This window comes from Mus pahari, chromosome 8 (assembly GCF_900095145.1).
Source record: "Mus pahari chromosome 8, PAHARI_EIJ_v1.1, whole genome shotgun sequence".
Classification (NCBI taxonomy): domain Eukaryota; kingdom Metazoa; phylum Chordata; class Mammalia; order Rodentia; family Muridae; genus Mus; species Mus pahari.
This window is the reverse complement of record NC_034597.1, coordinates 59054878-59069494: the sequence shown is the minus strand read 5'-3', so window position 1 is coordinate 59069494 and position 14617 is coordinate 59054878. Positions and strand designations below refer to the sequence as shown.

Genomic DNA, 14617 nt, shown 5'->3' with positions numbered 1-14617 from the left:
TGTTCAAAATCTGCAGTCTGTTCATTGTGCCAACTCTGCACTGCAGAGAAGTCTTAGTGTGGGATTTCCAGCTTGTTCCCTACAAACAAACAGTCCCTACAAACAGGTTTAATAGTATTCACTGGAGGAGATGAGGCAGAAGTGACCCTCCTCTGGGCTCTGGTAGGCTGTGAACCCAGCAGAATCCCAAGGGCTCGCCTGGGCGCTGTCCTTGGTGCTGCCGGATCCTTGGGCGTCACAGCGCCTTACCTGCTGGAAGCTGCAGACGTCCCTCAACCGCTAAGCAGACCGGAGTGCCACTTTCCACTTTTAACACAAATGACTACCCCGGCCTGTCTTCTTTGTCCCCTTTCCGGAGGTTTCCGGTGGGCCATTCCTCAAAAACTCTCTCTCTCTTTTTTTTTTCTTCTGCATAACTCTCAGCTCATCTCTTGCTGCTTTAAGACAAGGAGCAGAGGGAGGAGAGGGAAGACAAGGATGGATGGGGGAACAAAAAAGAGAGATGGGGGTTAAGGGGTGAAAGTCGAGGCTGCAAAGAAAAAAGTCCCAGGGGAAAGGGCTTCAAGGGAAATACCGGATGAGAAGAACTTAAAAAAAAAAAAAAAAGTAGACGGAGAAGGGCCTCGTGGAGAGGTGGGAGGGGTGTGTGTGATAAAGAAGAGCAGACCCTACGGCCAAAGTAAGGAAGAAAGAGACTAAGAGGTAGGGGGGCCAAAGGAAATTCAGGAGGCCGGAGAAGAGCTGTCCAAAGGGCCGAGAGTGGCGAGACAAAGAAAGGGCGCTGGCAAAGGGCACTTGCTCCAAAGCTGTGAACTGCAAACTGCTGGTGAAAAAAGCAGAGAAGGGCAATCTACAGGGTGACAAGAGGTCTGGAACTCAAGGGGACGCTAAGAAAAGGCCGGTATGGCGACACCCAAGTGTGGGGTCCAATGTGGTGCGGGCCCACGTGGAGCGGCCGCTGAATCACCGCAGGGCTTGTCTCCCCCTTCCCCCCACCCCCGGCCCGGTGCCCGCAGTCCCCGCCTCCTCGGCCGCCGCCTCCACGGGGCGGGGCCCTGGCCCGGGACCAGCTGCTCCGCTATAAAGGGGCTGCGGCGAGGCCGGCAGAACGCTGTGACAGCCACACACCCCAAGGCCTCCAAGATGAGCTACACGCTGGACTCGCTGGGCAACCCGTCCGCCTACCGGCGGGTCACCGAGACCCGCTCCAGCTTCAGCCGCGTGAGCGGTTCCCCGTCCAGCGGCTTCCGCTCGCAGTCCTGGTCCCGCGGCTCGCCCAGCACCGTGTCCTCTTCCTACAAGCGCAGCGCGCTCGCCCCGCGTCTCGCCTACAGCTCGGCTATGCTCAGCTCGGCCGAGAGCAGCCTCGACTTCAGCCAGTCCTCGTCGCTGCTCAACGGCGGCTCCGGCGGCGACTACAAACTGTCCCGTTCCAACGAGAAAGAGCAGCTGCAGGGACTGAACGACCGCTTCGCCGGCTACATCGAGAAAGTGCACTACTTGGAACAACAGAACAAGGAGATCGAGGCAGAGATCCAGGCGCTGCGGCAGAAGCAGGCCTCGCACGCCCAGCTGGGTGATGCTTACGACCAGGAAATCCGAGAGCTGCGCGCCACCCTCGAGATGGTGAACCACGAGAAGGCTCAAGTGCAGCTGGACTCCGATCACTTGGAGGAAGACATCCACCGGCTCAAGGAGCGCTTCGAGGAGGAGGCGCGGCTGCGGGACGACACGGAGGCTGCCATTCGCGCGCTGCGCAAAGACATCGAGGAGTCATCGATGGTTAAGGTGGAGCTGGACAAGAAGGTGCAGTCGCTGCAGGATGAGGTGGCTTTCCTGCGGAGCAATCACGAAGAGGAGGTGGCCGACCTGCTGGCTCAGATCCAGGCGTCGCACATCACGGTAGAGCGCAAAGATTACCTGAAGACAGACATCTCCACGGCGCTGAAGGAGATCCGCTCCCAGCTCGAGTGTCACTCAGACCAGAACATGCACCAGGCCGAAGAGTGGTTCAAATGCCGCTACGCCAAGCTCACCGAGGCGGCCGAGCAGAACAAGGAGGCCATTCGCTCCGCCAAGGAAGAGATCGCCGAGTACCGGCGCCAGCTGCAGTCCAAGAGCATCGAGCTCGAGTCGGTGCGAGGCACTAAGGAGTCCCTGGAGCGGCAGCTAAGCGACATCGAGGAGCGCCACAACCACGACCTCAGCAGCTACCAGGTAGGAACCGCGGCTGCGCGGCCGGCCTGCGCCAGCGCCAGCGCCGCGCGCCCCCGACAAGACACTCGAGAGCGCGCCCAGAGGCCCTCTTGGTCGCGCTCCCTGGTGGCGGCATTCCAGTGCGCGCACGAGCTTCGCAGACTCGAGTTAGCCCTTGCCCAAGGTCCGTCGATGCTCCGCCCCTCCTCCTTGCCCCACCCACTTGCCGCAACTACTTAGAAATTCCCACCTCCTTCAAAAACTTGCTTTCCCACGGTAGATTCTACTGTAAAAGTAAAAAAGCACATTCTGGTCGTTGAGAAATACACAGTTTAATAAGCAGGAGCACAGATAGTCTCTTGTATTCCTGCCTCCTTCCTCGCCCCCTTCCCCCCCCCCCGCATCTCCACCCCCCTCCTCACCTCCTGCTTTCCACTCCCCACCTTGCCTCCAGCTGCGATAGGCGTAGCTCTCAATACTGGCTTCAGTCCAGAATTTGGGCGGGGATTGGGGGGGGGGGGGAACGGGCAAAGTCCGCCAGGGACCTTCCTCAGATACCTCAGTGCTCCCTTCTAGGGGCGTTCTAGGCTTGCCAGTCTCCCTGTGTGTTGTGCCTGGAAACTGTCTGGTTGATTTTTGTTGCTTTGTTTTGAATTTTACTACCATAAAAAAAGGAAGGATAGCTAGGAGTGGTGTCTGCGAGGCTCATGAAACTGGGCACTGGGTGGGGGGTGGGAGGGTTGAGAGGGTGGGGGAGTAGGAACGGAGCTGGGGCAGGAAATAGCAAGTGTCTTGTGAAGGAAGTTTCTAGAGACTCCCTGTACCTTTCAGGACACCATCCAACAGTTGGAAAATGAGCTTCGGGGAACAAAGTGGGAAATGGCTCGTCATTTGCGAGAATACCAGGATCTCCTTAACGTCAAGATGGCCCTGGACATTGAGATCGCCGCGTACAGGTACAGGATCTCTGCAGACTTGGTCCAGGCCCTACAGGCACTGCAGAGGCTGCTGCAAACAGCCTTCCTCACTTAAGTCAAAGCTGGCAGAGTGAGACAGGCTCAGAGCCCTGACTCCCCAGCTCAGTTACAAACCAAATCCTAAGTATTACAGATACAGGTTTATCAATCTGATTCGGTTTTAAAGAGTGACTACGGAGAGGATCGGGGAGGGTGGAGGAACTGGGGGAGGGGACCAAAATATATTGTATGAAAAAAGCCCAGAGATGCACAAAAGAATGGTACTTTTGAGTTGCTGGGGGCATAGCAATAGGTTTAAATTTTTTGTTTTAAGCATCTGTACGTCTGACAAGCAGATGAAGTTTTAATTTTTAATATTTCATCTGATGGTTCTCTTTTATAAAGCCAAGGACAAACTCAGGTCATTCTCCTGTTTCTGTGTTACAGCTTACTGTTGCCATCCTCTGGCTGAGACTAGATATAGGCACGCTAGAATATAGGTACACTTATTTTAAGTCTATGGATGATATACATGCATTCAATCTGGTTAGAAATGTAAATTTAATGTATATTTATCTACATATGTAAAATATGATACCCTCATATCTAGATGTAGACAAGCATGTATGTATAGAAACATATAGAACTAAACATATAGGCAAATATAGGTTTGGTCTCTTTGTAAACTGGTTATAGGTCTCCTGAGTAATGCTGTCTTTCTGTTGGCCAGATTCAAAGCCTACAGCTCTTGAGGAGGCAATCACTTCCTGTAAGGCTGTTATAGCAAGAATAAATTGCACTTTGTTTTTAAGGGAACCAAGTGATTGGACAAATAGACATTCTGTCACTGAACAAATTATAATTTGCTTCACCTATATTAGTATGTAGCTATGATTTAAATTCATCAGTATTCTGACATATGCTCAATCATTTTAATTTTTAAATTGAGCATTTTATTTGCTTTTAAAACTCATAGAAATCTTGGCAGTTCAAATGATGAGGGAGGCCACTGTTTGGGGGACAAAGAGGGTTGGCCACTAGAGACCATTTTAGCACATTCATACTACACCAAAGGCGTGCCTGCCGCAGAGCTTCATTTACTAACTGGGTGTGGTTAGTTGTCTACTGGGAGTGGCTATGCACTGCAGCAGAGGACTGGCTGGCACTCTTGGAGAATCTGCCCCAGGATATGATAAACACGTTGATGAGACAGCAGCAGGCACTCACTGCCCTGGTAGAAAGAGTGTTTCCTTATGTGGTTCTATTTATTCAAAAGTGCCCACTACATTAAGCTTGTGATGATGAAGGTTAGAAGACTAAATAAGTCTTTCTTGATGTCTTATCCTCTTTGGTTCTCTCCTTAGGAAACTCCTGGAGGGGGAAGAGACCAGATTTAGCACATTTTCAGGAAGCATCACCGGGCCTCTGTACACACACCGACAGCCCTCAGTCACAATATCCAGTAAGATTCAGAAGACCAAAGTTGAGGCTCCAAAGCTCAAGGTCCAACACAAATTTGTGGAGGAAATCATCGAAGAAACTAAAGTGGAAGATGAGAAGTCAGAAATGGAAGACACCCTCACGGCCATTGCAGAGGAGTTGGCAGCCTCCGCCAAAGAGGAAAAGGAAGAGGCAGAAGAAAAGGAAGAGGAACCGGAAGCTGAAAAGTCTCCCGTGAAGTCTCCGGAGGCTAAGGAAGAGGAGGAGGAAGGGGAAAAGGAGGAAGAAGAGGAAGGCCAAGAGGAAGAGGAGGAGGAAGATGAAGGTGTCAAGTCAGACCAGGCAGAAGAGGGGGGATCTGAGAAGGAAGGATCCAGCGAAAAAGATGAAGGTGAGCAGGAAGAAGAAGGAGAAACCGAGGCAGAAGGTGAAGGAGAGGAAGCAGAGGCTAAAGAGGAAAAGAAAATTGAGGGAAAGGTCGAGGAAGTGGCTGTCAAGGAGGAAATCAAGGTCGAGAAGCCTGAGAAAGCCAAGTCCCCTATTCCCAAATCACCCGTGGAAGAAGTAAAACCAAAACCAGAAGCCAAGGCTGGGAAGGGTGAGCAGAAGGCGGAAGAGAAAGTTGAGGAAGAGAAGAAGGAAGTCACCAAGGAATCACCCAAGGAAGAGAAGGTGGAGAAAAAGGAGGAGACGCCAAAAGATGTTGCAGATAAAAAGAAGGCTGAGTCCCCGGTGAAAGAGAAGGCTGTGGAGGAGGTGATCACCATCAGTAAGTCGGTAAAGGTGAGCCTAGAGAAAGACGCCAAAGAGGAGAAGCCTCAGCAGCAGGAGAAGGTGAAGGAGAAGGCAGAGGAGGAGGGGGGCAGTGAGGAGGAAGGGAGTGACCGAAGCCCACAGGAATCCAAGAAGGAAGACATAGCTATCAATGGGGAGGTGGAAGGAAAAGAAGAGGAGGAGCAGGGAACTCAGGAGAAGGGCAGTGGGCGGGAGGAGGAGAAGGGGGTGGTCACTAATGGCTTAGACGTGAGCCCTGCGGAGGAAAAGACAGCGGAGGATAGAAGTGATGATAAAGTGGTGGTCACCAAGAAGGTAGAAAAGATCACAAGCGAGGGGGGCGATGGTGCTACCAAATACATCACCAAATCTGTAACCGTCACTCAAAAGGTCGAAGAGCATGAGGAGACCTTTGAGGAGAAGCTGGTGTCAACTAAAAAGGTAGAAAAGGTCACTTCACACGCCATAGTCAAGGAAGTCACCCAGGGTGACTAAGATCGGAGTCCATTGCAAAAGGTTAAGCCATACGACAATTTCAAAATGCATGTGATTGACAGCTTCAAAACAGAATGGGTTCTCCCATGGGGGCTCCAGACATTGTATTTTCCTTTGTGCAATATGAGGGAACTGCATGCAAGCTCAGGGTGCCCCCCTCCTCAGCCCTTGGGGGGAATTCAAATGCATGATCGTGTATGTACCTAGGGAATTCGCCAGTTTCCTGAGCTGTTGGAAGAGGGGCACTCGAGGGGATGTCTTGAGATGTATTATGCAGAGTATCAACTGAGCCAAAAATAATAAGTGAAACAGAACTCTCTTAGCCTTAAGAAAGCTATATATGAATACTTACGTTTACCTCACTGGTGCATTTAAAATGGACTTCTGTTCATGGGAGAACCTTGCTGATCTGCACAGTTCGCAACCTTATCTTGATCGATGTAAAATGTCACAGCAGTCCTTGCTCAATAAAGGTCATACTGGAAACATAAACCAAATGTGTGGCGATGTGTCATTTCAGTGAAGCACCTGCTGCCAAGAGCTAGCTGTCTTCCTCCAGAGCACACTGTCTCTGGGGATTGTTAGTGGCCTGCACGTCTCAGCTCTCTGAGAGAATCTCATTGGAAAGCATTGCGTAGGACGGTTTCATGTGTGGACACATGTACTTAGCCCAAGCTTCACCCTGAAACTTTAAAACTATACTTCTGAAATAAAAATAAAAACATCATGGGTAAATAAAAGGAGATTTGGTGAGAGAAGTCTTCAGCCTCTAGACGGTTCCAGCCCAAGGACCACAGTAAATATCAAGGTGAGAGGGTAATAATGGAACCACAAGTACCGTGGAATTGAGTCACAACCAGGGAAGTTGTGTGTATCTAGAAGGTGTGGGCTTTAAATAGTCAAGAAATATCCACTCTGGTTAACAGCCATTTCCAACACTGATTCTTAGTTTGGTTGAAAAGGATTTATACTGTAGGTTTTTATTAGTTGGGGAAATAATACCAAAAAAAAAAAAAAAAAAAATGAGTCTTTGATTTAGGTCGTAAACAGTTTTAAGTGAAAAGCCATATTCTGAACAAAGGGAAAATAATACTATTTCCTTTCCAAAGCCATTGGCCTTAGATCTTTACACCCATGTATAAATTAATAGCATATTATTTTTCCAAGTCTTTATTTTTCCTGTTAATGAGACCAGCCCAAGGTCATCCTCCCTTGATGTTCTCATTAATGTTTCTCAGGATACTCCAATTTGAAACACTGAATGCACCCAGGAAGTTCAGAGTTCATGGAAGGTTTATAGTGGTCTTTGCCCAGCCATTAGCCAGACCTCAGTTTTTACCAAACTTGTAAATCACCTATACACTTATTTATTTATATTTTTCCTTTAAAACAACTCGTGGTTTATGTTCAAACACTCATTTTTTTTCCAGATGCAATATCCATGATGCCCAACCTGAAATAGGGTTATTTAAGTATAACCAGCCAAAACCCCAACTCTATGTGGAATTTAAAAATAAAATGAGTATACTGGAGGGATCCACAGTAACACCTGGAGAAAAATCAGCTGATGAAGCCGGTGTTGGGAAAGGGGAGTTGGGATAGAGGTCACAGACAGCCCAAGGCTGACTCAGCTCAGAACTATGTTGCTTTGATGAAAGTTCCAGAAAACAGCATCCTGTTTGCCTCCCACCTTGGCCAATAACAGAAGAAACGTCTTGATTGCCAGTCCAATCAAAAGTGACTTCCAGTCACTTACAACAGTGGTGGGTGAGAGAACCGATCAGAAGGAAGAAGGAAGTGCCCGACCAGCCCTGAATTACTCCAGGGACCCTTCCATGGAAAAGACAGAATCACTATTTTGGCCTTCTCACAGAGAGTAAAATGTTTCTTTGATAATCTACCTAAACACTTCTAAATCAGTAAATGGCCTTACCTATAAAAAGTAAGAATAGAGGTTAGCTCTATATGATCTAGTCCATATAAACTTTAAGTAGCTACTAAATATTATTAATGTTTATAATATAAACATTATTATAAAATGATAATTTGTTCCTAAAACAATCATATCAAATAAAAGTACAAATGGAAGAAACAGGAGTGCCAGCAGTGGTCCCTGAGGTAGAGAAAAAAAAACTTTTAATGCCTGTATTGTCTTTTTTTCCAGCATGTGCTGTTTAAACGTGGTATCAGTCAGCTGAGCTCTTCCTGCGGCTGGAACCGTGTACTTACCCCCACCCCCGGTTCTGTTCCCATCCACCTCTCTTTCTTTCTTAGTAATCCTTCTGCATGTGGTAAAAGACAGAGTTGCTATCCTGACCTCCTCACAAGTAGTAAAGCAACATTCCTTTAATAATCTGTGTGAACATATCTAAATCCATAAATGGCCTTGCTGACTCAGCAAGTAAACAGAACGATTACTAAGGACCCCTGGAGACACTGGGCTTCACCCCTGGAATTGAAAAGAAAACAACCTGAAATGCATGCATCCAAATACATTCAGTGACAGTGAGAGAGTGCATCCAAACCTCCAAGAGTTCAGGAAGCTAGAGTCTGGTATCTCTCTAGTCTGTCTCGGGCTACAGGAACACTAAGCCAGAAGTTAGATCACTGAGCTGAGAGTTAACCCGGAGTTTAGCTCCAGAGTGCAGAGTGCAAGCCCCTACCACGCAGCACCTGTCAGATTCACCCACGGTGGACAACTCATATCATAAGGATGTCCATCTAATTCCTCTGTGTCTCTTCAGAGGAGCCATGCCATGAGTCTTTCATTTAGCATCCTTATCTCTAGGGCATCATTTACATCATGAATTACAAACACGCACAGTGATTCTTCCATTTCCCACATCCCTCCCTCTTTACAAACACAGATTGACAACAGAGTTGCATTCGAGTTTGAACGCCCTCAGGAACAGCACGGTTGTGTGCCTTGGGGTCATTATTATCCTGTGAGTTTCCCCTTCTGTACCTGCAGACTGTGGAAGCTAAGGTCCTTCACTGACCCCTATGTGATTCTACCACACAGCTCCAGTGTACATAGACTCGATGAGTGCTTTTCTCCTGGTAAACTTCCATGTTCGACTTTTTTTAAGAGAAGTTATTTCTGGTGTGTTTTAGTCTACTGCCAGTCAGTACACAGACAGTATTAAAACATTAGGATAGCCGTTTCCACAACAAATAGGTTGCTAGTTCCAGTTTGGAACAAGTTCTTTTCTCTGGTGGCTTATATAACTTGCCCAAAGGGAAGCAGAAGTTATTTTTAGGTGAATTATTTTATTAAGACTACACAATATTCCTCTGTTTCCAAGATCCCTCTCTCTTTAGAAGTGCAGTGGTTTGACAACTGCATTGGATTAGGGTTTGAATGTCATCAGGGGCAGCACAGTTGTGCACCTTGGGGTCATTGTTATCCTGCAAGTTTCCCTTTTCTGCCTGCAGACTATGGAAGTTGAGGTTCTCCACTAACATCCATGAGAGTTCCCAGACCTTTGAGATCTCAAAGCCAATGAGCACTTGCCTTGCCAGCCTGACAGCCTGAGTTTCATCCCTGGACCCCTCAGTGGAAAGATTGAATCAATGCCAAATTGTTATTCTCAAAACCCAGCACAATCACCCTGGCATGTGCTTGCCCATGCCCACATGTATTGTATACATACATACACACACACACACATACACACACACACACACACACTAATAATAATGATGATAATGATGAGGAAGAAGAAAACAGAAAATTCCCAGCACCATAGCAGGCATAACTATTTGTTCATATTCAATATTAAATTAGATCAAAGCAACAGATAAATGATTCATTTATTTTGAAGACAAGAAACTAATCAGTACCTTAATTTGCATCTGTGACTTCACTGCAAATTTAATGGTATTAATAATTACATAAAATATATGTTCAAATGTACATATAATTTCCAACATCAAAATGTGTGTGTGTGTGTGTGTGTGTGTTGGGTTGTGTTGTACATGCATATAATCATGTGGATGTATGCATGCAGTCACATGCAAAGGCCAGAGAAGGACTTCTGGGATCTTACTCTATCATTCCCCCTCATTGCCTTGAGGCCTGAAGGCAGTACAGTAATTATATCAGGAGCAGATGGTTTTCTACACATCAAATCTATAAAAGTTCCTTTGTGCTTTCTTCAACACTGATCAGCAAGCAAATTCAGTCCATGTTACTTCTGCGTGTCTACTCAGTTAACCCAAGCTGCTTCTTCAGAGAGTCATATAGATGGACCACAGAATTTCATCATGGTGTATGGGATCTGTCTCATCCACAGAGGAGCAATGCCCTTGTAGAATGCTTTTAAGCCTTTTTCTCTCTACATTTAGGGAATGGCTTTCCTCAATATGTTGGCATAGCCAGGCTGGGTTTGAATCCAAACTTTAGCAGCTTCCATAGGAACCAGGGCAGTTTCAGCACAGAAGTCAGCACTGTCAGAAGCAGCTAATCTATTGCTGTGTGCCATAGTTAGGTGTTTTCCTACCAAGCATGTGGTGTGCATGGCTTTGAAAACTTCATAAAAGTTGAATTTGCAGAGCCCTTGTATAAAATAGCCAATCAAAGTTGGCTGGTCTGTAGCAGTGAATTAGCAATAAGGCTTTGTACTCCCCAGTTGGGGGGGGGGAGTTAGTGCTCCCAACCACCCTCCAGAGCCCTTAGGATTGGCAAATGAAACACACACACACACACACACACACACACACACACACACACACACACACACACCAGTTAATTTTAAATGCCTTGGCTAGCCCAAAGGCTGAGCAGTTCTAATCCTCCCCACGGCTAGCACATATGTCCCTCCTGCAATCCTGGTTTAGTGCCCACAAATTCTATCTTTTATCTTTGTTGCCCTGGCTCCTTCTGGGCGACTCCCTAGTCTTTGCTGCCCAAGATGCTTCTGGGCAGCTCTTCCGGGGCCGCATTCCTTCTCACCTACATTTCAGATGATTTTCCTTCCACAGGTCTAAATCTGATCCGACTCCTTCCAAATCATAGCATCCCCTTTCTCCTCCCTTCCAGTTCCTAACCCCTCAAATCCAAAGGTCCCACCTCAGTCTACCTGCCCAGCCACTAGCCATTAGCTATTTACTGATCAATGAAAAACCAACTGGGCACAAGGACCTTCAGCCATTTGGACACTCAGATTCCCGAGTTTGGAGGTCAGATTAATTCAAAGTGTTAGAACCAATCCCCAACACTGGTCCTTTAGCCAAACCATGAACACTATCTTCTTTCAGTGTAACAGAATCAATTAAATATGCCCTTACACTTTTGAGGGTCCACCTGCATTAGGCATTTTATGAAGTCCAGAAGAACAATAGCCGTTCTTCCATCAGCCCACAATTTAAGACCCCACCAAAACCACACAGCACAAAATATTCCATGGAGCCAAATTCAAAGCTGTACCTTTTCAAGAGAATCTACCAGGTGGAGGGAATGACAGGGTAGGCCCGGGGTGCGGCAAGAGACCGGTGAGCCCAGAATGCTTCAGCTGCAGGTGTGGGGCTTTGAAGGGGTTCCTCCCCACCAGGTGTGCCAGTGATAGGAGCATCCTCTTGCCTGCTATCGAGAACACACAACTGCTCACTCTGCAAGGTAGCAAGCAGCTCCTGTGCCAAATCTCATGCAGTTCATAGAGCGGCCAAATGTTGCCCCTGTTAGAAGAGTGTGCCCTTCACCTACACAAACTATGTACAATGTCACACGTGTGAACATCACAACCATGCCTTACTCTTTCTACAAAGTCTCATTCTGACCAAAGTTGCCTGCTTTGGCCTATGCTGGATTTCAGAGTGACTTAAAAAAAAATTATAGATGCAGGACTCACAGAACAAATTATTACAAATCTTATGTCCCTAATAAATGGTGAGTTCCCATTGCTATTATTATTTTTAAGAGTAATGACTAAAACTAAAATAGTCTTATTGATTCCATTGCCATGTCTGTAAGACATACACACACAGATTTGACAAGTAATTTGTGGGTGTCCACCTATTATTGTTTAAGATCTATTTCTTATTTCTGGGTGCTTTTGCCTACCTATGGCTGTGCCAGCAGAGAGCTGGGCATCCTCTGGGTGACCATTGGAAAGGGAACCTGTGTTCTCTGAATAAGCAACAGGAGCTCCTAACCACTGGGCCATCTCTTTAGCCCATCAGATATCAATCTTTGCAATGGTGTTTTCGTGCTATGTCCTACCTAAATTCAGAATCCTAAAGGCTGAATTAGCTTTTACTCCTTAACCCAACCTTCTCACCCATAACTGTAAAGTACTCTTTGGAGCAAACTATTCCCACAGGAAGTTTGATAGATTTTGGGAAGCGTTCTAATCTCAAAGTTCCAGTAACTTCTGCCTTATGGGGTAAATCTGACTAGAGTCCAATAGTCCCCAGAGTGGACCTTCAGAGACATGAAGGGCTGTCCCCATATTTAAAGAGTTCAAAACAGTAATGAAAATCACATTGTTAAAGAAATGGTAGAATTATTTCACTCAAGAATCAGGCCCCCTGGGCACCAGGTTCCATTAACCTATGTTTGTGTGTGTGTGTGTGTGTGTGTGTGTGTGTGTGTGTGTGTGTGTGTGTGTGATGTTACTTTGTAAAAAAAGAAGTGTCAAATATATCAAGACTCTAATTGATGCTTGGGAGACTCTGTGTCTATGTTTCCATTTTTTTGGGGGGGGGAGTTTTAAATTAGAAATTAGATTTAGAAATAATAAGTTAGGATAATAATAAGTTAGAAATAATAAAAAGGGTGTTTTTACTGGTTAGTCACCTATAGTGATGGCCCCTTACAATAAAACAACTTGATCCTAATACCAGCTGTGACCAACACTTTTTTCTTCAGTGATTGACACAAGAAAAATATTCAGGATCCATTAAAACGACCAAGTGTCCAATAAAACTTATTTTTGTCCACCAGCAACCCAACAAGTCCAGGCAGTTTTGATAAAGCCTGGCTTGAATGTAACATATTAAAAATCTGGACACATTTGGATCCGTCGCTTTAACTTCCCGCCCACTGTCATCTGTTACTACCAGAGCTGGGGATGAGATTTCCTCTGCATTGTTATGGAGCTTAATAATCTCAGAGTCCCTGCGAACACAGTTAGCTGTGTCCACCCACTGAGTTCATTCTCTTGGCACACCAAGATGAGCTTATAATTAGAAGAAATCACATTGTCCTGACATTTGGAGAGCTGAGGCTCGTGTACCCTTCCCTAGTCACCCATGAAACACGCCACCAAACACTTCAGAATTTGTCAACTTCTCCTTGGCGATGAGTAAATTCATTCTCCAGTATTTTGCTGGGAAACGGTTTAGACACTTTGCTCAGGAAACAAGTACCTCTATCAAGAGATACCAAAAATGGGAAGTAAAGAGAGTCACCCCCAAAGTACCCCCAAATATCTCTTGGTAACAAGAGAGGAAAGGAAGGATGGAAAGGGGAAGGAGGGAGGAAGGAGGGAGAGAGAGAAAGAGAGGATGTTTAATAGAAAAGATTTCTTAAAGGCTGAGAAGAACATTTAAGAGCATTCATTGCCTTGCCCACATTAACATCCTCTGACTCAATATTATCAGAGAAAAGAAAGTTACACATATTTCACCATGAAGCTGACATTCCCTGTGGTTGAGGGCTTGGCTTGGCTTCCCAACACACTTGGAACGGGAGGTCTGTGTTCCCTTTCCATGAGTCAGTGTTCTCACCTTTTTTTTTTTTTTTGTGCACAACAGTAGAACCAATAACCTCCAACTCGCCACTCTAAAGACTATGTTAGAATGTTGCTTTTAAAACCTCGAAAAATTTGAAACATATACTCACATCGATGTCTTTAGAGGCCACTAGTCATGCACAGTTTCTCATATTATTTACTTGGCTCTTCCACCAAGTGTGGGCAGGCAATTACAAAAATCAAGGAAGTACAACATGGCTTTTAAAAACACAAATGTTGTGGTTCAGTGAGATCCTGTTTATAGCAGAATGAATCACAACTGCTCTGACTCTCTAGAAAAAGTGCATATTCTAGACTCAAAGATGGGCAAAATCAAGTTCCACCAACTAAGTTGTGGTTCCTGGGGTGGGTGGAGTGGTTCCCTACCTGAGTTGAGTGGAAAGCATCTGCTCAGGTGGCAAAACAGAAACAATTACAGGAAAGAGATGCAAACGCATTAAGTAATTAGTCCGCAACAGACTGACAGGGATAGAATCCAAAGGAGACAACTCAGAATCCAGGTGCTACCCACTTACAAGCAATGTTCCAGAAACAGCCATTTGAGGACTAACCTTTGCCAAGGAAACCAGTTAGTCTCCTATTGGGACCAATAGTGCTTCCCTTATTCCAGGCTTTTGTCTTTGAGGGTTATATGAGCATCGTCACCCAATAAACAAATAAAACCTGATTGTGTCTAATGTTAGAATCACGGCCAAAGCAGAGACACCTCTGCATCACAACGCCCTCCATCTCTGTGACTGTGCCCACACGTCAAAAGCCTAAAGCACGGATGCTTCTCTCCAGACTAGACATGTTATCCTGTTTGAGTCTCACATGTGAGTCAGATGTTGAGACCTCTCTTTCCAATCTGCAGCAGTGGAACCTGAGAAGTGTTTCATCTGGGTCAGAGGACAGTCACCAGCAAGGGCATTTCTCTGGGACTGGTTTTTTAAAAAGGAGTGCTTTACACTTTAAATCCTAAGTGTTTTGCATTGTTTTCTTTGTTTCTAATTTATTGATTTT

At 46.1% G+C, this 14617-nt stretch overlaps 1 protein-coding gene and 1 pseudogene across 1 annotated transcript; one reads left to right on the top strand and one right to left on the bottom strand.

Moving 5' to 3' along the window:
* Positions 1–957: 957 nt before the first annotated feature.
* Nefm (neurofilament medium) lies at positions 958–6353 on the top strand. The gene is made up of 3 exons (XM_021203543.2): positions 958–2217; positions 3028–3152; positions 4517–6353. The coding sequence occupies exons 1-3, from the start codon at positions 1144–1146 to the stop codon at positions 5859–5861; spliced, it is 2544 nt and encodes an 847-aa protein (XP_021059202.1). The 5' UTR covers positions 958–1143; the 3' UTR covers positions 5862–6353.
* Positions 6354–10099: 3746 nt separating this feature from the next.
* Positions 10100–11434, bottom strand: LOC110325106 (annotated as a pseudogene).
* Positions 11435–14617: the final 3183 nt, after the last annotated feature.